The sequence below is a fragment of the Sciurus carolinensis genome, chromosome 8 (assembly GCF_902686445.1).
Source record: "Sciurus carolinensis chromosome 8, mSciCar1.2, whole genome shotgun sequence".
In the NCBI taxonomy this organism is placed as follows: Eukaryota; Metazoa; Chordata; class Mammalia; order Rodentia; family Sciuridae; genus Sciurus; species Sciurus carolinensis.
The window spans coordinates 112,124,656-112,152,345 of NC_062220.1; the positions used below are offsets into that span (position 1 = coordinate 112,124,656).

Sequence of the window (27,690 nt, forward strand, 5' to 3'; positions counted from 1 at the left end):
CAAAAATATTCAACTAATGGGGAGAAAAAGCAAATTGGAAAAAATTAAATGTTCCTGCTCTATAGAAGGGAAACACAGATGGAGCCGCCCATCCCTCTGCCTTCTGCGGGCTGCCCGGTCCCAGCTCCTCACAGGTGCGGAGCAGTCCAGCGCTCAGAGAGTTAAAGGCATCATCGCAGCCATTAGAGGGAAAAGTTGCGGCGCCGCGAGCCCAGCGAAGTCCTCCAGCCCGCCCCCCTTGCCCACTCCCCGCTTCCCGAGCTGGCTCGGTGTTTAGGGAGGGCAGTGATCACGCAAGCCGGAGCAGCGGGCTGACGTTGAACGAGCTGCCAGGTAGCTGAAAGCAGTCAGCCAGCAGCAGAGACACTTCCCAGCATTTGAAGCCTGGGTCTGCACTAGAAGCCTCAGGAATCCTAGCCAGCTGGTTTTAACCTTCGTGAATTGCAGTCCCCTCTCCCCAAAGCCAGTCTTCACCCGCTGAGCGAGCAGCAGGATAGGATGTTTGCAGTGTCGCGCCCAGGGCTCTGAAACAGAGCCTTCTGATACGCTTGCATTCTCTTCTTTTAGGGCTTTTTGGCTGTTGGCTACACTGATGTGACCCCCCCCCTCCCTTTGGAATGATGGGGATCTTTTTGGCATATGTTGGAATTGTTTTCTTTTCCGTTTTATACGTACAACAAGGGCTTTCTTCTCAAGGTAAGTCTGTGCTCAATGGCAAATATACATCTGGTGTGTGTGTGTGTGTGTGTGTGTGTGTGTGTGTGTGTGTGTGTTTTCTTATACTCAAAGCATAGACAGGCAGATATAGTGAAATTCTTAGCAAGTAACAGTGGGTGAAGGTTGTATGAATAGTATTGTTTGATATTTTTCTTTAAAGTTTATTAAATCATAGGCAAGCTAGGTTTCGGAGAAAATCTAGTTGGTGTCTGGCAATGAGGTGAGTCCTCTATGAACACAAACACAGGGCTCTGTGTGTGTGTGTGTGTGTGTGTGTGTGTGTACTTTCTATGTGCATGCACAGGATAACCACTCATGCATACATAATCATCACAAACCCAGAACTAGGTATGGGGGACTTTCCATCATCAGTCCTGCTTTCCCTTGCAGGCAGAAAGGGTTTAGAGTTTTCCTTTTCTGAGTCTGTGTGACTTCGTTTGCATGTGTGTTTATCAAAGAACAGACTCCTCTGAGGACCCATAAAAAAGGCACGACTTGCATTACAAGCAGCAGCAGCCTGCTGAATCCAGTTGTTCAGGACTTTGCAGGCTGCAGTGGTCGTTTCAGCACCACGAACAGATCACATCTCTGCTGCCAGAAGACTGCATCACTTCTGCAAGCAGAAATGCCATGTACTCCTCCTTCCAGTTTGAACAGAAAAGTCCTTTTCAGAACAGACTGCCTTCTTAATAGTTCCCATTTCCTTTAAGTATAAACACAGTTCCATTTCACTAGAGATCAATTTGGGGTTTCATAAAATTTTGAAATGAATATCTATCTTTTAAAAGTGGGGGTATCCACCCTAAATCATTCCTGCAGTTCCCTCAGCCCTCCTTTCCATTAAGTGTGCATTGTAGCTATACACTTCCATCAACCACAAATCTAAGACTACTTTTAGGGAGCCATCAGCTCTTTGCGAAGTGTTCTTTAGACAAGACAAGAACAACCATGTTAACAAGAGCATCCCATGTTCAAAAACATGCCTTTAAGGAGAAAGGGACATTTTATTTTTGTGGGTTTCATCATAAATCTATGAATCTTACAAACTGAGTGTTATGGTTGGTAATGAAAAGGCTTTAAAAATTCTCTCTAGTGACTTCAAAATCATTTTCAAACTAAGCTTGGATGTATAATTGTTAGATCCCAAGAGACATAACAATTAGCTAAACAATAGCTTGATAGGAACGAATGTGAGGATTAATTTGTGGAGAATGAAATATAAACAGCTTAGAAAGTGTGCAACTTGTATCACTACTGTAGGCATAAGATCACAATTGCTAATAACTCTTTTTGATATATCAGCAATGTTCATTTTGATAGATAGTCATGATCCAGTCTGCAAGATGAAATATTAAGTTAATGTAGACTGTTTAGAAACTTAGAGAGAAGAGGTTTTTCTCATAATAATAACGACATATCTAAATTATACCTCACTGAATCTCTTAGTAAGTTTTGTGGAATACTGCAATCTGACAAAAGGTATTTGGATCAAACTCTGGGCAGCTTGGCTAACAGAGAGTTATTGGCAAGCTTGTTAACCATTCCATTATCTGGACTTGATCAACAACAAAGTGATTCTGTCATGATACCAAAAATAAGACAGTCAAGAGGCAAAGAGAGGCAGGGACTGGGGGATGTAAGCAGGCAAAGTCAGGGATGTCTTAGAGGGGTTGTTGTTGCTGTTTTTTAAGTCCAAGAAAAATGTGAGCTCTCAAGGAAAGAAACGTTGGAGGGAGTGGTGTACATATGCCAAAAGGATGTGCTCCTGTTTTACAGCAAAATTTACCGAGTTTCCGCGGAACGTGACAGCGACCGAGGGGCAGAATGTGGAGATGTCCTGCGCTTTCCAGAGCGGCTCCGCTTCGGTGTACCTGGAGATCCAGTGGTGGTTCCTGCGGGGACCCGAGGACCTGGAGCCCGGGTCCGAGGTGACTGGAGCGCAGGTAGTGCAGTCACGTAGTCCGCAAAGCTCCCGAGTCTGTCCCACTCTTTTATTTCACTGGGTATCCAATGGGGGACCAGGGTCCAAGATGCTGCCTACGTGTCCCTGGGGACTCTCCCGTCCCTTTGGTGGTGAAAGATGCCCAGCGATACAGGAAACAAGCCTTAATTTGTACTGGGTGACATAAGTTAAAACAACCAAGGAAGTCATACTATGGAGCCTTTCCTGAATGAAATTGAGAATAACCTCCTATCTTAGTATTACTTATTAAGATGCCCATCATGACACTACAGTGCTGCTACATCCTAGGACATCCGCAACTCTTTCCCTTCTAGTCCCATTTCTCTCGTCTTTGCCTTTAACCAAGACAGTTGAAGGTGGGGCGGGGGATGGGGAAGAAAAGAGGTAGGGGAGAGGAAGAGGCTGAACTGAATGCGGAGGGGAAAGAGGAAGGAGTGGAAAGAGAGGAGAGAATGAAGGAGCCCACCAGAGGGGTGACTTGAGAAGAGAGAAGCCGGTGGTTAGGAGAGGAAGGTGGAGGCAGTAGAAGAGGAAGAGAGAAAAGGAGGAGGAGTGAGGAAAGGAGGAGAAGAGGAAAGGGGCAAGGGGTGAGGAAAGGAGGGGAAGAAGAATTTTAGTAAGGAGAAAGGGAGACAGAAGAGTGTCAGAGCACTTGACCAAAAGGAGACTCCGACGTGTCAGAGAGCGAAAAAGAAAGTCTGTAAAAAATGATCCCGGGGATGGGACAGCAGCCCGGAAAAAGATGCATTTTAAATTTGTCCCAGAAAACTTCCACCCACACTCACATCCCCACCCACCTTTGTGTCTGTCCCTACCCTTCCCGGAACCCGCAACCCCAGACAGAACACTGGCCCTGCAAGGAAGAGGGCCCAGCCGGCACCGGCCCCGCCTCCTGGAGCTCAGCCTCGGCGCAGCTGGTGGCGCAGGGACCCAGCCCGGCGGCGAGAGGCGCGCTAGGGAGGCTGCCGGGTCTACCCGCGCGGCTTTGGCGGCTGGCCAGCGAACCTCCGGGAGGCGGGATGATCTAGGGTGGGCAGGGGACCAGACTCAGACCGGGCCACGTTCCTTTCCTTCCCAGTCCTAACTAAAATGTAGCAACACAACTACAAAGACTGGGGTCTACCCTGAAAGGCTCCTCACCACCGTGCTGCGGACGAGGAAGTCAGAGGACCTCGGTGGGAATTTGAGCATTTGCATCCTTGTCCCGCAGGTGGAGCTCTTGCCCGACAGAGAGCCGGACAACGATGGGACCAAGATCAGTGTGAGTGTCACAGGGACAGGCGACAGGGGGCGCATGCCTTAGTTGCTAGGCAGGCCCAAGGTGAACACTAGCAGTAAATGGATTTTAGATTTTAAAACCTTTTAATTTGTTGTCCCTGAAAAAGGCAATTTTGCGAACACAGGATGAGAGCCAATTATCTCCTCTTTACCTCATTAGGTACATAAAAATTGAAGCAACTGGAGAGTCCATAAATAAAATTATATGTTAATCGTGTAAATACCTAGACATTAACTAGAGAATCATTTTGGTATCCAAAAAGGTTGTGTGACTTTTTTGCTTGTTCTGTGTAACAGTTACATAAGAGTGAAGGGCTGCAATGCTAATATGCATTTTAAATTACAGAAATGATTTTCCTTTAATAGAAAATAAAATAGTAATATGCAAACTTCTTCCTAGAGAGTGAGAAAAAAATTAAAGCATCCAAGAATATTTTGAAATTGCAATGAGATAAAACAATTCAAATTTGAATGTCATTCATAACGCATCTAATGTATTTCTAATGCTGGTGTTCAAAATCATAAAAATAGAAGACTGAAATTAAATATAAATCTGCAACCATTATTAGAGATGTTTGACCAATTGAAACTATAAAAATATTGTTCTACTCTATTGGTTATTAGTTTTAATAATTATATGTTGAGAAGAAAGTGAAAATCATCCTTTTGCTATACCTTAAATGAAGTCATGCAGAGTAAATTCGTGTTAATAATCTTACTTACCTTGAAAAATAGCTTTAACAATTTTTCACTACTAGAAATGAAACAGTTATATAATACGAAAGGAAGAAATCTACTGAGGATGAATATACTGTTTTTAGAAATCTAAAAATCCAATGATCTACATTTTAGAAAGACATTTATATCGAAGCTCTGACAATAACATAATGTGGCATAAGATTGGAGTTACATTATAAGCATAAAATTATCTTGTACACAGAACTTAAATCTATCATCTAATTGTGTAACTCAACATGGAAGAAATATCAAACAACTTAATAACTCACAAAATCACCAACTCTTTAGAATATCTCTGTTCCAATTTTTTTTTTTTTTATGACACAGAAGTCATTGTTTTCATACAATGCTAGGAAAAGTGTGACTGGTAAAATCAATAGTGTTTATCATAAGCATTTCACTTTTCACATACACATAAAATTAGATAACATCAGTTGAATATTAATAGCTGACCCTTCATGACTGTACCATACCATCTAAACAACAGTAACCAAAAAAGTCTTCAGAAACATACAAAGACATAATCACATATGAAACTGCTAAAAGTATTAGCCATGTGAATAGATTATAAAATCTACTGAGTTGAAAAGAGTTCTAGATACAAACTGAGGCAGAACATAATTTGTTTCCAGTGTACACTCTGTGTGACCTTAACATATGTACTAAACCAGCATTTATTAACTTAGATTTTCTGGGAAAAATTTATAACATTGATAAAGCCCCAACCTCTAGAGATGCAGACTACATAGAACTGCATGAAATTAAGCAAAACTGATTGACTCTAACGTACAATCGGTGTTGAGAATCACTAACACAAAATTCTTAAACCTCAGTTTACTCCATAGTAAAATGGGATAATAATGATATAAATAACTACCTCCAAATGTTAGGAGACGTAGTCAAGAATATATGTACAATTGACATCCATTATTTTATATGTAAGTTTGCATACACATAAATTTATACTTATGGTTATGGTCCAATTGTTGGAAACTAGTTGTTATACTACTTGTTATATGTAAAATATAGAATAATGCTTCTCAAATTTTCTTATTTATAATTGTTTGAAAATGCAAAAACCATTAGCAGAATAAATATCTTCTTGTCTCCACTACTTTTATCTGTCTTTCAAAATTAACTAAACCCTTAAATCCTGAAGGTCTTATGAAATCTCATTCTGTCAATCATGGATAACATATGATATATATTAAATATAACTAGTATTTAAACATATCACATATATTATGTATCATATCTTTTATATATCTGATATATTAAAAATTGGAACAAAATTATTAGAAGAAATAAAAAAGAATTTCCAATTTTGAAAATGAAATCAATGTTCAATTGATCACATTCCAATTTCCTATAAAGACATCTGGTATATAGTCTGAGCCATAAAACTTCAGGTGAATTAATACATACCTGAGCCCTGCCACTCAATAACTATAGCCAAGACTACATCAAAATTTTGAGAAAAAAAAATAGTAATATCTAAACCTATTGTAACAGTACCTTTAGTAATCACCCAGATGTTGGGATAAAAGTATGTTCTCACCTCAGCTCTTATGACTAACAAAATATTTCTGTGATCTCCCAGATTTTCTATACCCACAGTAAAGAAAAGAGTCTGTATTAACTACAGAGTTGACCTCATTGGTTTATACTTCATTCATCTGAGTTAACCAGGCAGAATCCAGTCCCATCTTGAGAAAATGCTGACATTTTATCTATCAGAACCTGATGAGTATGGACCACACTGCTAATACAGCTCTGTTTGGATTGACCTCATATCCCAAGTCTGTGAATGCCGTTGTTAGTGGAATAGAATAAATAAGACCTTAAGATCATATGTTAAGGAAATAAAAAGCCCCTTGACTATAGCTAGGAAGTCATTAAGGCCCTTTAGTTTTCCAACATTAGCAAGTTTAGGATAAAGAATGAGAACAAAATCATTTCATGCAGCACTTTATTTTTTTACCTGCAATTTTTCAGACAGTGAAAGTTCAAGGCAATGACATCTCCCACAAGCTTCAGATTTCCAAAGTGAGGAAAAAGGATGAAGGTTTATATGAGTGCAGGGTGACTGACGCCAATTATGGAGAGCTCCAAGAACACAAGGCCCAGGCCTACCTGAAAGTCAACGCCAACAGCCATGCTCGGAGGATGCAGGCCTTTGAAGCCTCACCTATGTGGCTGCAAGACATGAAGCCCCGCAAGAACATCTCAGCTGCGGTTCCCAGCAGTATCCACAGCTCAGCCAACCAACGGACGCACTCCACCTCCAGCCCTCAAGCGGTAGCCAAAATTCCCAAACAAAGTCCACAATCAGGTATGGAAACCCATTTTGAGCCTTTCATTTACCACTCACAAACCCTCCACAGAAAGTTCAGTCAAATTGAGTAGACAGATTGATATGAGATGTGTGTGTGTGTGTGTGTGTGTGTGTGTGTGTGTGTGTGTTTTAAATGGGAGACCTAGTTCAGTTGAATTAATGAGACATGAGCCATTGAGAGCAGGGACTGACCTGCTTAGAGGATGTGCATTTGCCCCATTAGTCCCTGTCAGGGCTTCATATCCAGGGAATCAAAGAGCTGGACTCTCTTTTTTATTTCTGTATTTACATGTTGTAAGAACAGTAAATCATGTAATGTTGGTCACATTATAAATGCATGTTCATTTTCTCTACAGATTTATGTATCAATAATGACCCAAATTAAGAGGCTTTCACTTAATCAAAATGGAAATGAAAGAGACACACCACATCATCCGCATTTTTAGCAACCCATAACTTTAAGCAGGACTAGTCTCCAAGGGCTTTTGATTTTGAAGGAGAAACTTCAGCTGCCTGTGATGAAAGTGATGATGATAATGGGAGGAAGTGAGGGGGGGATGAAAGGCAATAAGTGGTGCAGAGATAAGGCAACTCCTGTAAATGCGCCTCGGATGCCAATTTAGAAGCTTAGTCACACATTTCCTAAGTCAGCTGTGCAAGTTAAAGCTGTTCTGAATGGCATTAATTTATGCAATCATTCAGCCAATGGAAACTCATTGAAGTTTTAACCTTGATATGAAATAGAAGCTTTTTGGAATGAGCAGTCTCCTACAGGACCCATGGCTGTCCTGATTTTCTCAAATACTGATGTAATATTATAGGATGAAGACAGCATAAAAATTTATGATCATTAAAGGTTTTCCCTTTACTGAAAACTAATTGATACTATTAATGGTAATAGAAAGTTATGTTGCTAATATTTAAGGTCTCTTCAGTTGTTAAATTAAAAACTCTGATCACCTCATCTTGTGTATATGTTCATATATATATATATATATACACACACATATATGTAGATAGATATGTATACTTGGAGATATATGCACACATCTTAAAAATCATCCTGATCAAATATATGTGTGTATATATATGATAGATATATGAAAGGTATATATATACATATATGAACATATATATATATCTTTAAAGGAATATATGTATATGAAGATGTGTATATATATTATATGTATATATATGTATGTATAATATATAAATATCTTTAAATACTTGCTTGTGAAAATGCTTTAAAATAATATATGCTAGAGCTGGGATGTAGCTCAGTGGTAAATCACTTGCCTAGTTTGCATAATATCTTGGGTTCAATCCCCAGCACTGCAGTCAATCAATCAATGTATGCCAGTATAGATTTCTTCTTTATGCTGTCTGTCCTAATGGATGTGATTTGTAGATTTGCAGGGCACTTGGCTTAGGGTCCCTGTGAGTTAGCACTGCCTTTAAATGTTAATGAACAGTTGTCCCGTGGTGCCTTGGTCATAGTAATTTATTAATCTGATGAACAGATGGCTTAGCCTCTCTAAAGTCCAATTTGTTTGGCTTTGTCTTATTTTCCTCTTTATAATTGCCTTTGTTTCTCAAATTAAAGGACAAAACCGACAGAGCTAATAATGGTTTTTATCAACAGAGCTAATAATGGTGTTATTTTATATAAGGTTATGGCACACATATTTACATCTCAGTTACAATTTTGTAACCACTATTTGACAAAGATTTAATGTCTTTGGAGGACTTGTCCTCCTCTTCCTTCAGACTATCAAAAGAAGCAGCTAGACTCTACTTATCAGAGTAGCCTCAGCAGACAATTTATGATCTAATTAGAACTCCCAATCATGGAAGTGAAATTATTAGCCTACATAGAATATTCCAAGCCAGATATCATAAATCTGTTCTATGGAATAAAATCAAACAGATTACCTATTCCAAATGAAAGATTCTGAGCATAGAATGAAATGTTCTATTTCTAAGATACTGTCTTTGTGGTATTAATAATGTACTCTAAAATATATATTTTAATATCTTTCTCTTACTGTTTTTGGAGCTAAATTATAAGCTTTAGAAATCTTAAAATAATTTTCAAATAAAAATTATTGCCCATTTTCTCTATATCCACCAGACTTGCTTTTAGGTGCAAAATTGTTTTCTCAAGTTAAGGGTAAAAGGAGAGAAGAAATGCTGTCTATGGAAGCCTATATTCATTAAAAACTTTTTTTCACAAAAACTTACCTGCTTCTGGCAAAGATTAATCTGAAGTATCTCAAAATATTTAATTTCTATTTTTCTTCCACACTGGAAAGTGTCTTGCATAATTTTATCAACATTCTCTATTTCAGTACTGAGTGTCCTAGCTGCCCATTCCATTCATGTGTAAGCTTTATGCTTGCACACAATTATTGTGTATAATATAGAACCTGGGATGGATATTTATATATTATATTCACTATATTACTCACATCCTGGTTTATAATTTTGCTTTAGAATTTTTCAGATTATATTCAAATAAAGCTTATTTCAATACCCATGCTTCATCTATTCATTCACCTCCCATCACTTCAGGGAACTCTTATGCCAGGCACAGGGACTTTTGAAAGATATCCTCCCTTTCCTCAAGGAATTTATATTTTAGTTTGTGAGAAAACAAAATACATGTGAATTCCATTTAGTGTGCATCTTTTGTTTTCTATTAAAAGCAGGACATGGAGAAGACACAACAGTTAAAATCTTATTTTTACAGGCCAATGACTGTAGCAGACTTTTATATTTTATGATTTGATGCAAGAAGGCATGATTCATGTTCAGTATACATAACACTATAATAGTAGCCTGTGTCAAAAAAAGCTGGTATATTTCACCTTTTATTCCATAATTGTCTTTGACTTAGTTGACTACTGAATTCAAACTATTTTTCTGCAGTAATTTTTGTGTCTATGAAAGGGAAATATTAATTAAAAATAATGTTATATAACATCTTCAATTTGTAAGATAATAAAACCAGTTTCCCTAAAGCAGAGATTTATATGAAAAAAAGAAGATAGAAAGGATAGTTCATGAGTAAAAATGAGTAAAAAAGATGGAGAATTAAATATCATTTAATATGACTAGATATTTTTTCAGAAGTTAGTGAGCATGTGACAGTCCTGTCCTGCTTGAAACTGTTCATATTTTTAATTTTTCATAAACAAGTGAATTATAAATTCTTAAATTATCTTAATTCTACTTCAATTTCTTAATCAACAATTAGAACCAAAATAATGAAGAAAATGGTAAAGCTAGACAAAATTTGTCTTCTGCAATTTTTTATAACTTTATCATCTCTAGTTCTATCTGACCTTCTCAGTTTTATTTATTCATAACCGATGACAAATGTTCTTCATATCAAACCTCCATATCCCTTACCTACTCCTCCTTTTTCTTCTTTTATTTTTTTATATATTTACACAAAGCTTAGAAAGAAAGAGAAAATGCCAGTAAATACAATATAATGTATGGAAATCAATACATGGAATTAGAACTTCAAGGAATATTCTACAGATTTTCTGAGGAGAAAGATTCCCTGATTCTAGCTGGTTGAATCAGGGAGGGTAACCTGGGAGAAAGGGCTCAAATTATAAGGACAATGTATACAAGCAAAGATGGAGAAGGTTTTTCAGAGACAGTGGCATCTAGTGGGCTGGATGTGGAAAGTCTCAAAACCTCTACCAGGGTGAAGTGGTCTAATTCCCTCTTCACAGAGAGCTTAGAGATTTCCTTTAGTTCCCCTCCACTGCATCACCAAATATCATTCTCCACGCTTCTTCCTGTCTCATCCAGGGTACCCCGTCCTTTCTGAAGCTAAATATCTTTTCTATACATCTCTTCTACTCGTCCTTCTTTTGTTCTGTTTTCCTTCTCTTCTACTGATCCTTCCAACCTACCCTTTCAAAGAGGCAAGGAAAACTGGGAAAACAGCTCGCTGCCCCTCCCTTCTCTATACTGGCAAAGTCAGACCTTTCACAGGTGCACACCCAACTGATGCTTGCCACCCTCCAACAGGGGCACTGTATGCTTTCTCCTGTTTTCTTTTATCTCAGTACCATGAAATCTTTCTCTCCTTGGCCAATCTGACTGCAAATGTTCATTTAAGTCACTGGCATCTTCCTAAACTCCCAATTACTACATCTTCTGATAAGATCCTTCCCAATTTTCAGGCAGCATTTATACCCTGATCACTCCTAATACTCTTGCCCCTCTTGTCTCCTCAGGTTGATTTGCTTCACTGACTTTATCAATCTACTCTCTCCATTGCTGGCTTCCCCTCCTCAATTCTTTTGATATCATTCTTTTCCCATTCTCTCCTTCTTTATCTTACCCATTCCCCTGGTTTTGATAAAAATTTTCCATTCATATTTCTACTTCTAACTTCTCTCTGGAGATCCAGAAAAGGCTTGTGATTGTCCCATAAACATCTCCACATTTTCAACCTATGTGTCCTGGAAGAGTTAAAGTGTGCATTCTACCCATTGAGAGGCGGAGCTTTTTGTCCTCAACCCTACCGGGAGCTTCAGTTTGCCTGTGACCAGTTTGACCAATATGATGCAGTGATGCTATGCCAATTCCACACCTGTCTTTAAGGAGACTGGAAACCTCTTGAAAGCTAACCACCATATAAGAAGCACAGCAAGCTTAAGTCCACCTTCCTGAATGAAGCTCCAGTATAGGCACTATACATGGGAGTGAGGACTCTGCCTGGGACATTCAGCTTTGCCCGCCTTCATCCAACTCAGCCCCAGATGAGTCTCTTTGCAGTCACTCCAGCTGAGCCCAGGCAACACACAGAGCAGTTGCAAGATCACAGTCAATTGTCTTTTTAAGGCTCTTGGATATTACAGTAGTTTGTTTCACAGCAATAGATAACCAAATCTGACGCCTACAACTCAAATATTCAGAACCGAATTTATTCTCCTAACTTTGTCGCCAAAAACAAATGACCTTCCTCCTGTTTTCCCAAACTTTTAATAACATCATCACAATCACAGATCTTGCAGAAACCTTGAAAATGTTCTTATGTCTTCCTCTGTCAGTTGCCATGCCAAATTAGTCATTCAGTCCTAGTGATTTTCTTCCCAAACGTCCTTGAAAAACTGTTTTGTTTTGCTTTTCTGTTCTGCTAACACTGGTTTCATTTCAACATAAGCCCTCCTCACTTTCTTTATTCCAGCAGCTCCTAACAGCTTCCCTGTTTCAATTCCAAACCAAGGAACATATCACAACAGCACATGTATTACTATTTCCAGAGCACCATCTCTAATTTTCATAGTCTAATTTCCAATCCTGTTTTGGGGAGTTCCTAATCCTTACACTTACTCTTGCTACTTGGTATTTCCCCAGTGTTTTCAGACACTTCCTTTCTCTGTGACTCTGCAAATGCTGTTTTCTTTGTGTGAGTCTTTCCCCATGTGCTGAGTTCCTACTCAAATGCAAATTCCTTTATAAAGCTTTCTCCAGTTCCCCCTTAGTCATAATTGTTTGTTTCCTCATCCAGCCTCCTGCAGCAATTTGTGCTCACTTCCTTCCTTTGAAACCCTTATTTTCGTGCCCTGTATTGTAATATTGCCTCATTTTTTGTGTTCTAGACCCTACATTCCAGGAATTTTCTGTCTCAGGTGAACCAGGCCAGGTAACCCTCAGTTTGTGTGTGATGCCTCAAATATGTTTTCAGAGACTCTTTTCTTTGGCGAATACTTTTTTCAATGTTGAAATTGACTTTTGCAAAGGTCTTCTCTTCACTCCTGTGATGAACAGCTGGCATTTGTAAGAAAACTGGCCATGCTTAAGGTAGTAGTTATGTTTCCACGTGTGGAGTCTGTCATCGCTCAGCAGGAATGCTGATTCTCTGAACTCCAAAATATGATTATTGTGTTTTCACCACGATGCAAACCTGAGTGTTGAGAGGCAGCTGCTGTTACAGCTGCCAGAAGCCAAGATCTCACCAGAGCTCCTCTGCTGCTAATAAACATGGCATGTTTCCAAAAGTAGCCAGATTTAGCAGAAATGATCTTAGTACAGAATTTCAAAGCTGTTGGGGAGAGAGAGAGAAGATTCTGCGGGTCTCACAACAAAGATTGTTTTCTTGATCTAATATTGTAAATAAATGGTGTATAGCTTTGAGGGAGAAAGCCAATTGTAGAATTAAAAACTTTATGTTGATTTTGGCTGAAATGATCCAACTTGGCTGCTTATACAGGTTAAATTAATTTGATCATTGTAATTCTATCAGTTAAATGACCACTATGTAAATCAAGTGTCTATGAATAAGAAGAAAAGTAGATTTGAGGCAATAATTTGGGTAACACAGGCCAAGGAATCTATCTGCTAGAGTTGTTTGAACCAGAATTATGTAGATTAAGTGTCCATAGTGGTTAAATTTTCTGGCAAACCATATTTATTTATTCACTGAAATCCAGTCACTGTCTGGGCCTACAAAACCAAGGTCCTTTGGTTGACTGGATGGGCTTTTCCATACATGACCAGTTGTGTGAAGGTTATTGAGGATACATTGAGCAGAATTTGCCAAATGATTTGTCTCAAATGATTTCACGGTCCTTGTGATTTCCGGAAAGTACAATAGGAGTAGCTTCCTGGATAAGATGACCAAAGGGTCAGAAGGCTACTGGAAGACTTCACTCTTTGGATCAAAGTAACATACATGCTAAAAGAGCAAGATAGGGCAGGGGCTACTCTAGAGGACCATTTCTGCCACTGATAGTTGGATAACATGTATCTGTGCATTGATCACAGCTATGAAAGGGCATAAATAAACAAGGAGGTGCTTCTCAGACCTCCCGCCTCTGCACCAGTAGAAGCCATAGTGCACAGCAATTAGGGAGGCAGACGGTTCACATCTCTGCTCCCTCACTCATCACTGTGTATGTCTATTTCCTCATTTCTTTAAAGAAAAATATAGTACAATCAGAGCTATGAAAATTACATATGGAATGTTATACATTTAAGACTTGGCACTTAATAATCTCTTAACAAAAGACAACTAATTAGAGTATTAATATGACTATCATTGCGCATGCTTGTATATTATTATGACTATCAGCAATGAAAGGATGAGAGTGAAGATATCTATCGTAATCTTCAGGTGATTCATTCCAAGACCCCTAGTGGGTGTCTAAATAGTCTGAATCCTACAGATGCTATTTTTTTTCCCTCTGAGCACACATTGTATAATAAGGCTTACTCTATGAATTGGGTACAGAAGAAGTTAACAACAAAAACTAGTAAGAAGATTAGAAAAATTATACTTAATAAAAGTTAGGTGAACATGATCTTTCTCTCCTGAGAGTCAAGACAAAGATTAATTTTTTGGACAGAAGTTGTTCTCAGTAACTGTACATAAGGAGGCAAACACTGTTAAGTGATCTATTCCACTCAGCAAGTATTTTCTTGTTGGTGTGGAGAGGTGAGGAGCTATAGAAGTAAGACTGAGTCTTTATTCATGGCTATGTCTTGTTTATTATTTCAGTTATTCCTTTTTTCCTTCTGTCATATCATTAATTGATGAGAAATTTTCCTCTATACAACCATAACATATTACTCACCAGCTGTCTTGCCCAAGACTGTAACTAGATCCTTATGGAAGAGCACAAAAAAATTCCAAAGGATTTTTATGAACTTGACCAGATTAAACGACATGTATTTGAATGCTATAATTATGTGAATTCTCTGCTTGATTACTTAAATATAAACTTCCAAAAGAGACCCTGTGAATTATTTAAGTCACAAAGTAATTAGAAATACACCTGAAAACACTGCAGTGAGAATATTTTTCAAAGCCTTTAAAAAAGAAAATAAAATGAATGCAGAAACCAAACATAAAAATTCAGTTTGTGATACCATGTATATACACATATTTGATTCCCAGTTTGACTACAAACCTTTGTTACTTTGTGCTGTCAACAAAATCCCTCTGACCCTTAAGAAAGTCTTTATTTACAAAACTGATATGGTAATATTTATCTCCCAAGGTCATTTTCAGTCTTAAGTGAAATCATGAATTTTAAACATCTAGCAGAGTAAATAAACCTAGCATGTGAAGGAGCTTAGCAATTCTTCATTATCTTCCTCTTTACCTATTAAATATGAAAATATATTATTAAATACTATGATTTAAGAGAATAATAAAAATAAATATGAAAATAAAAAGGATTAGAAAGTTCTAAAAGTATATAAAATAACAGTTGATGGATTTAAAATATTACAATTAGAGAACAATTTATTCATTTAAAAGAAGTCAAGGGAAAATGTTACCACAACATATATGTGTATACAACCAAGTGAACTCTGATTAAAGACCTAAGCGGAAAAGAAAAATTCAATACAAGAAAATTAGCATAAAATCAAAGGCCTAAGGCTTTGAAAATTTAAAGTTACAAAACAATTTACAAAAGAAAATAACATTTTAATATAATTCAAAACAATTGTGTTAAGCAAATGTTTTGTTTACCTATCAGTAGTTACATATGCTATGATTATGTAATCCACAACCCCAATACTGAGTTGAAACTTCCCTTCTCAAGGAAAATTTGGTAAGAAGGATCAGCCACATGGTTTTCTAGTGTATAGCCCCCATGTTCCTGAAATTATACTCTAGAAGGACATTGCAAGCAGATCAGTAGTGTATCAGATGTGAACTTCTGAACACTGACATTTGTCACAGAATTTTTTATATATGTGGAAATTTGCAAATGACCAAGAGTAGAGAAATCACCTAATTCATGCATTAAAACATAAAATGAATATTATGCAGTTGCTAGAATCATGTTTTGAAAGAATGTTTACTGATGTTAGAAAATACCCAATACATAATATAACATGAATATTCATGTTCACGTAAATGTACCAATGTGTGTAGCTAAAGCACTGGTATGAAAGTGGTATATTCAGAAATTGCTTGTAGTATTAACATAAGGAATTTCATATACATGCATATTTGCACATATATGATATCATATTTTTCTGGGTGCTGGGCAGAGAATCACACCATTAAGTTATTCTTTTTGTTTTTCTAAACAGGTGTGATCACGATGCATTTATATTGGTTAAATAAGCAAAGCACACATACCATCTATAAATAAAATATCTTGCAATTATTTGTCATGATTCATTCAGCCCCCAATTCAAAAGGAGATTAAAGTGATGAGCAATGCATCATCATTGGGAATGTCAAGGGAAATCAATACATGGGAAGAGTTATAAATAACAAGTATCTTTATTTAATGTGGTTGCTTCAAAAAAGTATGAGAGAACACTTTTGCATGAGTTAAGAATCCTTTATGTATAAAACCGACTCGATTATAGGTGTAACTCAGTGTTTGAACTAAAGCAAATCGCAAAAGCTAGAAGTTATGATTTCTCATTATGTGAAGCTGACAACTATAGAGCTATTGAGAAAAATAAAGATGAAATTAAATTAAACAACTTTAACTTCACAGTTACAAACATTTTAATAATGATTAAATAATGCATTCAGATACTCCAAATTTCAAAATAAAAAGTATCAACCACTGTGCAATGATGGGAACTATTATGAAATCAATGTGTTTCTAGCTTTACTTAAATGTTCTACATTACAGACATCCTTTGCAATGTCTTCTTTAGCCATTTGTACCATACTTTCTTTTTAATTTTTTGATGAAACAACATCATATGCTAAGAAGACAGTTCTCTCACTATAAGCATTGTAAATAATTAATTTGGAAAATGCTATGTTTAGAGAGCAAGCAACAGAATCACAACCACTAAATAAAAAAAAACCCTTCAGAATTTAAAAACTGATTCTATTTCAAACTATATGAAAATATCATTAGAGATCTGGAGATATGAATTGTTTCTCAATGCTTTTGGTGTTATTTCAGCTCCTAGAATTGTGCTTAATCTGTAATGAGGGTTAAGTAAATGTTGAAAAATTTATGTTTTGGTTTACATGTAGTGAAAACACTTATGAGGATAAAGCTAAGAATACATATAAATTTGGTCCATCTTCACGAAAACAACCGTGGACCATTAATGTAGGAATGATCAAAGGAGATTGGAAAAAATTTCTTGGATCATTCTTCCTTACATACTGAATGATAACAATAATATAAATTTATTTAAAATGACATTTAACAGTCAATTATGTCTAGGAGGGTGGATGAAAAGTCCTTGGCAGCTGTTCACTTCTGTCCTTTGATTTGCATGTCTTGATTATTATGTGTTTGAAAAGTAAAACTGCTTCAAATATCTCTGATTATTAAATCCTCAAAGCTGAGAAGAGAATTTCTGATGTGAAGATGACTTGCTTAACATTATAACTCGGAATATCTCTAAGTAACTATTTTAAGGAAAAGGGTAAAGCCAGTAGTTCGAACTTGAAAAATACATATGCAGATTTTTCCTGATTGTGTGTCCTGTAGACATTTAGTCCTCAAATAATTTCTTCCTTGAAATCAAACATTGCTGAACAACAAAGCTAACTATTTTATTTAGGCAAATTACTAACTTTACTTTTTGATTTATATAAATCATGGAAATTAAAATCTCATATTCACAGCTAAGTTTACTTTCTTCTCTTTTCATTCTATTTTTTTCACTCTGAATTCCTCAGTTAATAATTCTTTAAGAATATGAAATAGTTTTCCTTCTGATGGCATTGAAGATAGGGGTCTATAATATGGAAAAGGAGTGTGGTTAAGAGAAGATATTCTTTATTTCACCAATTAGTAAGCAATTGCTTATATATTCAGCCAGACTGACCCCTATTTCCTCAAGGCAGAAATTATTAAAATACATTTAATAACATCTCCAGCCTCTTGGTGTTCAATGATATTAGCTGTGGTATACTTTCTATCAGTTTCCTCATGCAAGCAAGTATCCTTACTGCTTTGGGTGAGTGGACTGGGTTCATAATCTTTGTAAGGAGGTCATCCCACATAGATGTCAATTGTCTTCCTAATTTTCTCTATTTCATTCCCCATATTAAATGCACATATGTAAGCCCTTAATCAAACTCAACATTATTGAACATTATCAGTGCAAAAATCACATGTGTGAAATCCCTAATATATATTGTGTGATTATTCAAAGTCTGGATTAATATCTACCTTTACATTATAAACAAGTTTGTTAATTAACAATGAAAGCTTACAAGCAGAAAGCATATTTAAACCCTATGAATAAATAATTTCAAGCAAGTCACCAGCATTTATTTGTAATGCTAATTATAAATCATTAATATTTATGCTCTAAAGCAGTTATTAAATATATGTGGTACTAAAACTTCCTTATTTGAAAACATTTTGTTTTCCCACCAAATCATATTGTTTTCCATTTTGTCAAAACTTCTTATATTTTCCTGTATTTTAATCAAGCAGCATTGAGAAAGTATAGAGTTTGGGGTATGAAGAATTGCCACATGAAATATTGAGACCCAAATTAATTTGTAATATCTTAGTTCTAGCATCAAACAAACTGAATTGGAACCTCAGCTATACTCCCTACTTTCTGAGTAAACTCAAACAAAATGCATAAACTCTCTTAACCTCAATTCCCTACCAGAAAATGATTATTACAACCTGTGGGTTCATAGTCAAAGGTAAAGATAATAAGTGATCAAAAAATATTAGCTGCTTCTATCACAATGATCATCCTATCTGCACAAAATCAGTTTTTACTCCGATGGGGGAGTTACCATGAAAACATGCTATTTTAAGATGCACTGTAGTATTTGACAGAGGATGGCAGAATTACTTTTATGTGTCCATTCTTCAGTAACCAGGGAAGATAGACATCCTGAAAGGTTGCAGTGACTGGTTGTAGGCAAGAGGAAAATCTGGAAAATTCTGTGGTGAATGGGGTATTACCCCTGTGCCTTGCCATGTAGACCTTGTGTTCATGGGCAACTAACCGCTCTTTTTCCCTCGGCTACACTAAGAGGCCTTATAACTAGAATGGAGCTGTAAATTTGCTGACTAAAGGAAAGCAAGAAAGGAAATTTAAGCAGCTCCTGCCAACAAGCCGGGGCACAATAAAATCAGCGATTTATGTATTAGGTCAGAAAGAAGCACATTTCTTTTAAAAAATGGATTTCTGGAAGAAATTGGCACTGGACCTTTAAGAATTCTAATAAAAAGATATTCTTCTCAAAAAATTATAGGATAAAATCATCCTATTATTTGACCTTTCCCCTTCAATAGTAATTTAGTATGTGCAAACCCGAATAAAAATTGCATTAAAAGTTAGCTCAAATTTTCTCACACAGCTATTTTCATTTCTTAAGGCTGACATCTGTAATAAAAGAAAAGTGTGTCAAAAGGGCCTGCCTGTTCTGGGAGCTGTAATGGACACTCAGTTCTTTTTAAGCTGAACCTCTTCTCAGACAAAAAAATTAGACTATCGCTCCTTTTGCATTGGAGGGATTTCATCTTTAGGTTTGACCATATGAGCATCTCTAATATTCACTTTTATGAAATAAAGATTCTGGAGTCAGACTACGGAGCCACAGGTGGACAGAATTTGTGTTCTTTCTTTCTTCTTGCTTCTTTTGATTCCACTAGATAATCAAGAAAAAAGAAGAGAAAAGTTTTTCGAGGATCATGCCTGAAGTTGCAGGCAGATGCTCTGAATGGGGAGTGTTCCCTATGTCGAAGCCAACTAAAAGTTCTGTTCACATAGAAAACTAATGCTTCAGAAAATATTCAAAACCAAGAGAAAGTGGATGTTTGAAGAGCTGGTGAAATTTATGAGACAAATTGTTTAAGTAGTTGTCTAAACCCTCTGCTTGATTATTTGAAGTAAATATTCCTTTTGTGGTAATTTTTCCTGGAACCAAGAGCTCTGTGTTTCATTCTCTTCCTCTCACTAACTAGTGGTAGTATTTTGAACAATTAGCTTAGGCTTTCTGGGTCCCAGGCTATTAAACTTGAGTCAAAAGTGTGTGAGTGTGTGTGGGGGGGTTCTTAGAAAGAAGAGGGACATGTCACATTAATGGGGAAATCACATCTCACTCAACCATTCAAGTGAATTCAGAGCAATCTCCAGGTTCTAAAAGTCTGTAGTTGGAAAATTTTAAAATATTGTTATCAGACATTTGGTACATGATAAAGAGCAAAACAAACCTTACTTGTTATTAACAGTTGGAAAACTAAGACACTGAAAATGTATTCATATCCAATATTTGTCAGTTCAGAGGTAAGGACAAGTTATATTTTATGAGCAAAAAGGTTTTCTCTAAAATGTGTTGTGTTTAACACATTTATTTCTGAAAAGATTGGTGTACATTTCAATAACAATGATTTAGCCGGTTTTTAAGGACATTGACATAGCATTGCTTGCCTCAGGGAGTTACAGAAAGAAGCATATCCAAGCTCTGTGCTGACCCTACTGCACTGTTGTCTTATTTCTGTGTCTGTGCTTTACTCCCTATTGTCTGGGTAGCCAAGGGTGAATTATTTCATGTTGCTGAGATACATTTTCCTGATCTGTATATTTACTGTGCAGGAATATTGAGAGGATTAACCAGAACAATGTATGTAAAGTGCCTATAGCATATTACTTGATACACATCAAATCCCCAATACATTTTAATCACTGTGGAGATTAAAATGAGCTAGATGAGGGAGCAGCATTGTTGAATATGTCCAGTGTCTTCCAGCCTGTGGATCATAGACACAGGAAGAAATAGCAGTACAGATGGAAGTCTAAAAAGGAAGGTGCTGAAAGGGAACTAAGTTCTCCATCTGACAGATAGATGAAAGGGGCAGCAAGTGGGATAGAGGGAGAACAGTTGCATGCTGCTGCAGACTACCCAGTCTGGGGAGTCTCACTCAGTTGAATGAGGTGGAGAAGATGGGGCACTAAGCTCTCCATGAAATGATCCTCTCTGACAACACTGGAGGAGAGTAGAACTGCTGTTGCAAGAGGCAATATCCAGAGGTCATTCAACTGCAACACCATTTCTGGCTTGCTTGCTGAGGATATCCAAACTCCTGACTACTGTGCTTTGATTGTTTTTAATTTTGCTTTTTTTTTTTTTTCTCCCAAGGAAATAGAAGAAATTTCTGTTATTCTGTGAAATAACAATTAGAGTGAAAATAGCATCTTTGAGGCTGTTTCTATATTGATCTCACTCTTGAGAAGAGCTTGTGTACATCTCAGTGAAGGCAGTGATAATACTAGTTATGAGGGGTGGAAGCTATGTATCTGCACTACGACTTCTTTGAAAGAAAACTTCTCTTCCCTCTTATAAAGACATGGGGAATCACACCTCAGAGCACACCGTGAAAATCTTTAGGCATAAAAACAGAATAGAGCATCTAGTTGAGGAGCATAATGAAATGGTATTAGGCGTCCAAGAGAAATCTCTAGGCCCAGTGTGCTCTATGAACATTTTTTTTTCACATAATTTAGATAGTAGTATCTTCTCTTCTTTTTCTCAGGGTATTTTATGTTGGGGGCACAAGTTTAAAAACTCTCAAAGTCTTGTAGATACAAAGAATAATTTGAAAAATTGTTAAACATTTCAGTCCTTTCTTTTAATGAGCTTTGTGTGTGTGATCCAAGGGATAAGACATGACTATAATGAATTACAAGCAACATAGTCCAGGTGAAGGTCACAGGAGAGGAAAACCCAAAATACTGCTGAGATGTGAAGGAAAGAGAGATCCCACAAGCTGGTGAGAATAGATACAATGGAGGTCAGGTTATCTGAGGTCAATAGTTGTTCAAATGTATGATCTTAAGGAGATAATAGATTATCTACCTGGCCTTGGCATAGAACAAAAGAAACCAAATAAAACAAAATAGGTGAACCTATTTTGATACAATGTTCTGGCTTCCCAATATGAAACAAAATCCAGTAATACACAATTGTTATGCTCATTTCAGAAAACATAGAAGTAAGTATCTTATTTGAGATCTCAGAAGTGGCTGGCAGCCAAAAGAAGGTAGAACTCAGGGCTTCTGACAGCAAGCCTGGCTCTCATTATTTCACAAAAATGAAATGTTTCTATATGTAAAAATGAGATTAGAGCATGATGAGTGGCCAAAGTTGATTCCTGACAAAATCTTATATTTCATATTTCAATAGATTTAGACCATAGTATGTTTGATAAACAATAGTTTTAAATGCAAATAGTATACACATAAATGAAAATTATAATGATTAATTTAAAAAATTACACAGGACCAACATCAGAATTTTAGGTTCTCAGATTTCACTATCTAAAAGTCGTGGGGATTGCAAAGGGAAAGAAGTACATCTCTCTTCATTCAAGACACAAATGTAAAATCAGAGAAAAAGAAAAAAACTAATCAGTGATTTGATGATAATACAGATTTGCCTTAGAATCTACTATGTCAGAAAAACATTTTATAATGTCATAACAGAAATAAATTATCCACTTAAAAATATGCCCAGAGTGACTATACACAATCTTAAAAAAAAAAGGAACTATGTTGCAATGGTTGATTGCATAGCTGAAGGCAATTCAGAATTTTAGTAGCCTTAAATTCTTTACAGTAAAAAACAGGATTTCTTTCCCATCAAAATGCTCATGTAAACAATGCTTTAACTTGCACTTGCTGGACACATGATAGGAAATGTTGGGTCAAAATGAAGCAGCTTCTCAGACATGGGGTCAGGCATGTTCTATGAAAAGTTGATGAGTTAAGAAAGAAGCAACATAAAACATGGTGCAATTTTAGCAAATTTGAGCTAATCTGCAATGTACAAGTTGAAGAGGAAACTACTATTTGACAAAATATTTTTTTAAAGAGTGTGTCATTTTACCCAGTTACATTCTTTTCAACTGTTTTAAACCTTTCCTTCAGTACCAGACGTATTTTGTGTAAAATCAAGTGCCAATGGCTATTTAGAAAGCCATGTAATAATTTCTTTGTCTTTTTTCTTTCTTTTCTTTTTCATCAAATGAATCCTCAAAGAATTTCATCCAAAGCTCACAGGAATACATGCTTAATTTTGGAAAGCTCTGATGCTAGTGATTCTACACAGATTGTGTATATTTTCTTTGAATGGTCTTTGTATTTAGAACTACATATGGACTGAACTATCACTTTTGTATTTCTGAACCTTGTCACCCAGCTTGAATATGGGAGTACTCTCCAGAGTCCCACCACCAACTTCTGGGTCTTCAGTTGTTAGGTTTCTGGAGGAGATATGTTACATACACAGCCCACCTCCCCAAAAGTAAATCAATGACAACACTTAAGTAACCTAACAGAAAAACAGTAATGTGAGTCACTAAATGTCCATTTTAAAGCACCAAATGCTAATTCTACTGTGACATTTTGAGTGGCAAAGGACTGTGCCACAGTTTTTATCACTGCCACTGTGAAGTCAAAGATGATTTAACTGAAATATTTAAAAAATTGAACTTCCCCATTCTTATTCCCCCTTCAAATTTTTAATAACCATTTCCCAACAAGACAGAAAAGAAAAGCTCTGTGCCCCATTGCATTTCTGGTTTTCACTAATAAAATATTTTGTTCCATATATCATTCATAACTAGTAGTTCATTGGAGAGAATATGTGAAGAAAAATGCAAAAGTAAATTTAATTCTTCCCCTTTGATAGTCATGGAACTCTTTTAAGAATTTTTAGTTCTTGACAGCACTAACACCTCCTCCAATTTAAAGGATAGGTAACTTAAAGATCTTACCCTAAAAGTAAAGTTCAGACGCACAGCCTCCAATGCATCCCCCTCTCCCAGTTGAGAAGCCTGCTTCTGTCAGTGTTTCTGTTTCTCCTGTGGTTTTATGCTAATTCTAGGACAAAGGGGGATGTGTTTTTAGATACCAAGATAGGAACAAGTAAATGACTATAGGGAATGATCCTCAAGGAATTCCTTGAGGGAAAAGTATTTGGATTCCTCTCAGACTTCCCAACCATGAGATGGCATTGTTTGAAAACAGACAAAACAAACGCCCGGGACTGAAATACTTTGTATGTGTTGTTATTTGCAGTGCATGCCAAGACATTCATGAGCACCAGAGCCAAGCTGGCGAGCTAATTAAATATATATATGTATGTGTTTAAAACAGCCTAATAAGGAGCATTGGAAATCTTCAAGATGAGCGAATATCTTATAACTTCTTCCGCAGGTGCGAGGATAGCTACAAGCCATGGACTTTCTGTCCTGCTTCTTGTTTGTGGCTTTGTGAAGGGTGCTTTGCTTTAATCTAAAGTGCTGACTTTTTTCCAATATCACTTTCTCTTCTTAAAGCAAAGAGCAAATCGCCTGTAAAATCTACGGAGCGGACAGCAAAGTTGACCCTAAACTCCAAGCATCATTCCGCACCCTCTGTACTCTAATTACCTACACAAGGAGCGCCTGCTTCCGGAACCATAAATGAAGAGGCTATCACACGCTTTGTTGATAATATTTTCTTTGGCAAATCACTGATCTTTTCTTTCAAGACAATTAGTGTGAAGTGATAGAACATTTTCTAATAGCAAGATCTATTTTTTTCCTTTTCTTTCGGCAAAAAACATAAAATAAAAAAATCATCATCTCACTGACTGCTCAGGGGTTGGCCTGAAAGTCATCGGTATGGTAAATATTTACTATGGATACCACTGATTTCCTAATAAAGGACCCACTATCTGCAGGAAGCAAACAGAGATCAGAAGTCTACAAAACATAAACTATCACCAAACAAAAACCCCTTTCATGGTCAAAACTATCAACACTTCGAGGCAACAAGGAGAACATTATTTTAAATAAGGAATAATTAAAGAAAGTTTTTTTTTAAACTTCTTTTTTCTTGGATTTTTTTCTTCTTTTTCTTGAGTATAGTTCTTGTTCAATGGTGGCAAGTGCTGATAATGGCCAATCCCTGTCAATCCTGGGAGGTTTATATAAATACATTTTCAGTGTTCAATATTTCAATGTATTTTAATTCATTTTGCAATTCCTGTATATGCAAACCCAACAAATTCTGTAAATTGCTTATAGTATGTGTGATATAACTTCAAAATAGATATACTACAACCTTCATGCAAGCTGATTTTTATCATGCTATATATAAATATATACATATGAATGTCTATATGTTGAGCCACCAATCAACTTCTTTTGATAGTGTTTGTTTTTCATTTATAATTCATATATTGTATAAATTCCACAGTACATTGTTTCACTTCCACAAGTTTGACAGCTGCAGATGGTCTCTGTTGTCCTCTGCTTCCTTCTGGAAAATGCATATTCAAAATTGTATCTGTCTCTGATAAATGAGCTTTGTTGTGTGTATGCTATGTTGGAATTTGCTATGTTCCTTTAAATATGGTGTTTATTGAGGTTTGAGAGTCTCTTGACTCTGAAGAATGCACACTTTGGTTTTAACATCTATCCCTGTCATCATTATTCTATCATCAGAAAGGAATGTTGTTTCTAGAAATTCTGCCTTGGAGGTGAGCATGGGGAAGTTTCATGAAACAGACCCCTCTTCCTTCCCTGTGTTCTTGGGAGAGCACTTCTTGGTATGGCTAAAGGATGCTGCTTCCCTTGAGCTCTTGTCATTCTGTTATTTGCTGCTAATTATATTTTAATGTCTCCTACTTAAAAAATTAAAATTTGGTTGTTGGCTAAATACAATATGCAAACGATGGCTGCAAATCCCTGACTAAAGAAGATATGTGTTCAGTTTTCACTGTTCAAGTGAGTTATGATTTTAAATATTCCATTCTTATTTTTGGTTTTATGATAATTCAAACTATTTACTTGGAACTTGTTTAAACTTTTGCAAAAAAAAAAAAAAAGATAGAACTCTTAATGTGCTCTTACATACACTGTGGAATCAATATGGCTTGAGAAAGAAATGACCTAAGTTTTCCTTCCAGAGAGATTCTTCCATTTTCTTTCATTACAAAACCAGAAGATCATCCATGTGGGGACCATGCACTCCCAGTCTAAGGTCCTAAGTGGAAGGCTGAAGACAATGAATATCTCTGCTTTTCAAAGGTAAATGCATTGACTCTGCTATTTAGTTTTAAGCAAGGTGCATATTTTCATAACATTCTAGACCTTATCTTCTGAAAAATAATGTTTCATTCTAAATCTTTTCTTGACATTCTTCTTGTTCATTTGGTTTATTATTTCAGTCTAATAAGAAAAATAAAGGTTTTGATTGCACTATTTTATTAACTTAGAAATGTATTTTATTTCAAGTTTAATATTTTAAAATGCATAAAATAATGGTAAATATCATCTGTTAAGTTTATCTGAGGCTTAAGGACTGCATACAGAAAAGTGTAAGTTTGTATACAGATTCAAATTTAGTCACGCTGGGAAAATCCACAATGTAATATTTGTTTTCTCAAAATGCAGGTAATGAGATTAGTCAATTCTAAAGAAAGACAGATTTGCACTTATATCAACAATGTTGACCATGTTCATAATAAAGGGCATGTGCTAGTTTGGGATTAGAATACTCATGAGACTCTAATACCAGTGTCCAAATTAGAGAAAACCTACTTGTCTTTGGGTTAGCAATAGTCCAATTCACTGGTCACTTTGAGAAAGAGCATAGCATATTATCTGCTCCAAACTAAGAAAATTAGTGTGGAATCTTAAATATTAGGAAAGAAACTGCAGTACACGGCAGATAACTTCTAGTGGTTTTCATCTTATTTTATATGCATTTGGGGCTATAACTTTGTGTGTAACCATGACTCTAAAAATGAATAAAGATTGAAAAACAAGTTATCTGTCCTTCTCAACCTTGTTTCCAAGGTTATGTGATATCTTTCATAAGACAGAATCATAGAAAGCGGAAATCACTTACTTGAATTCACATCAGAACCTTTATTACTTAAAAACTTACAGACTGCTTACAAATTATACAAATGAAAACACTTGAAGATAAAATAACAAAATTCTTTAAAGCAGATGCTCTGAATCTCAGTTGGTAAATAAACTTGGAATCTATGAATCTATTGAAATTAGTTGCCCCACCCACACTTAAACTATATGGTGTAACAAATATATACATGATGTTTACTTTGTATTAGGCATATTGAGTAGTCTAAAGATGATTTAGAGTATAAAGGAGGATATGTTTATTTTATATGTAAATACTATGTCATTTTATATAAAAGAATTGAATATCTGCAGATTTTAGTATTCCAGCGAGTTCATAGAATTGATCCCCTGCAGATGCTAGGGATGGCTATATATGTATATTTTTGCACATATTTTTGTTTTATGGAGATGGTCCTTCACATTCATTGATTCTGAAAGTAATTTAGTTATTATTTGCTGGCCTAAAACTTAATAATTAGATGATTTTAAGAACAGAAGGGGACCTGGTTCAATATGTTTTAATTGGTTTGCCTTAAAACTCTTGGAAGCAAGACATGTTCAGGGAGATATATTAGGACACACATGCGTGCACACACACACACACACACACACACACACATTTGGCAAAGAAAACATATATTTTTAAATCCAAAAAAAATTCTTTAGATTTGTTACAGATGGAGTAAAAGATATGTGGTGATATTTGTTGAATTTTTGTAACAGATGCTAATGTAATTTTGCAAAAGTTTCACAGATACTATTCAAATAAGTGGTCCTAGTATTGACCCTGTATAAAAAAT

At 36.2% G+C, this 27,690-nt stretch overlaps 1 protein-coding gene across 4 annotated transcripts; it reads left to right on the top strand.

The window, feature by feature from the left end:
- Positions 1–26,279, top strand: Vstm2a (V-set and transmembrane domain containing 2A). 4 transcript variants are annotated; one of them, XM_047561922.1, is made up of 6 exons: positions 1–134; positions 568–696; positions 2,494–2,660; positions 3,891–3,941; positions 6,692–7,028; positions 24,314–26,279. In XM_047561922.1, exons 2-6 carry the CDS (start codon positions 618–620, stop codon positions 24,400–24,402), a joined length of 723 nt encoding a protein of 240 aa, XP_047417878.1. In that variant the 5' UTR covers positions 1–134; positions 568–617; the 3' UTR covers positions 24,403–26,279. The 4 variants fall into 4 exon arrangements, with proteins under 4 accessions (XP_047417878.1, XP_047417879.1, XP_047417877.1 ...); XM_047561923.1 differs by lacking the exon at positions 1–134 and having other exon boundaries at positions 228–696; positions 24,192–26,279; XM_047561921.1 differs by lacking the exon at positions 1–134 and having other exon boundaries at positions 228–696.
- The last annotated feature ends 1,411 nt before the right edge of the window (positions 26,280–27,690 follow it).

Excerpts from the sequence above, each read along its gene's own strand:
- Vstm2a (XM_047561922.1), top strand. The coding sequence starts at position 618 with ATGATGGGGATCTTTTTGGCATATGTTGGAATTGTTTTCTTTTCCGTT. Across the intron at positions 697-2,493 it reads ACAAGGGCTTTCTTCTCAAG|CAAAATTTACCGAGTTTCCG; the intron begins GTAAGTCTGTGC and ends CCTGTTTTACAG. Across the intron at positions 7,029-24,313 it reads CAAACAAAGTCCACAATCAG|CAAAGAGCAAATCGCCTGTA; the intron begins GTATGGAAACCC and ends CTCTTCTTAAAG.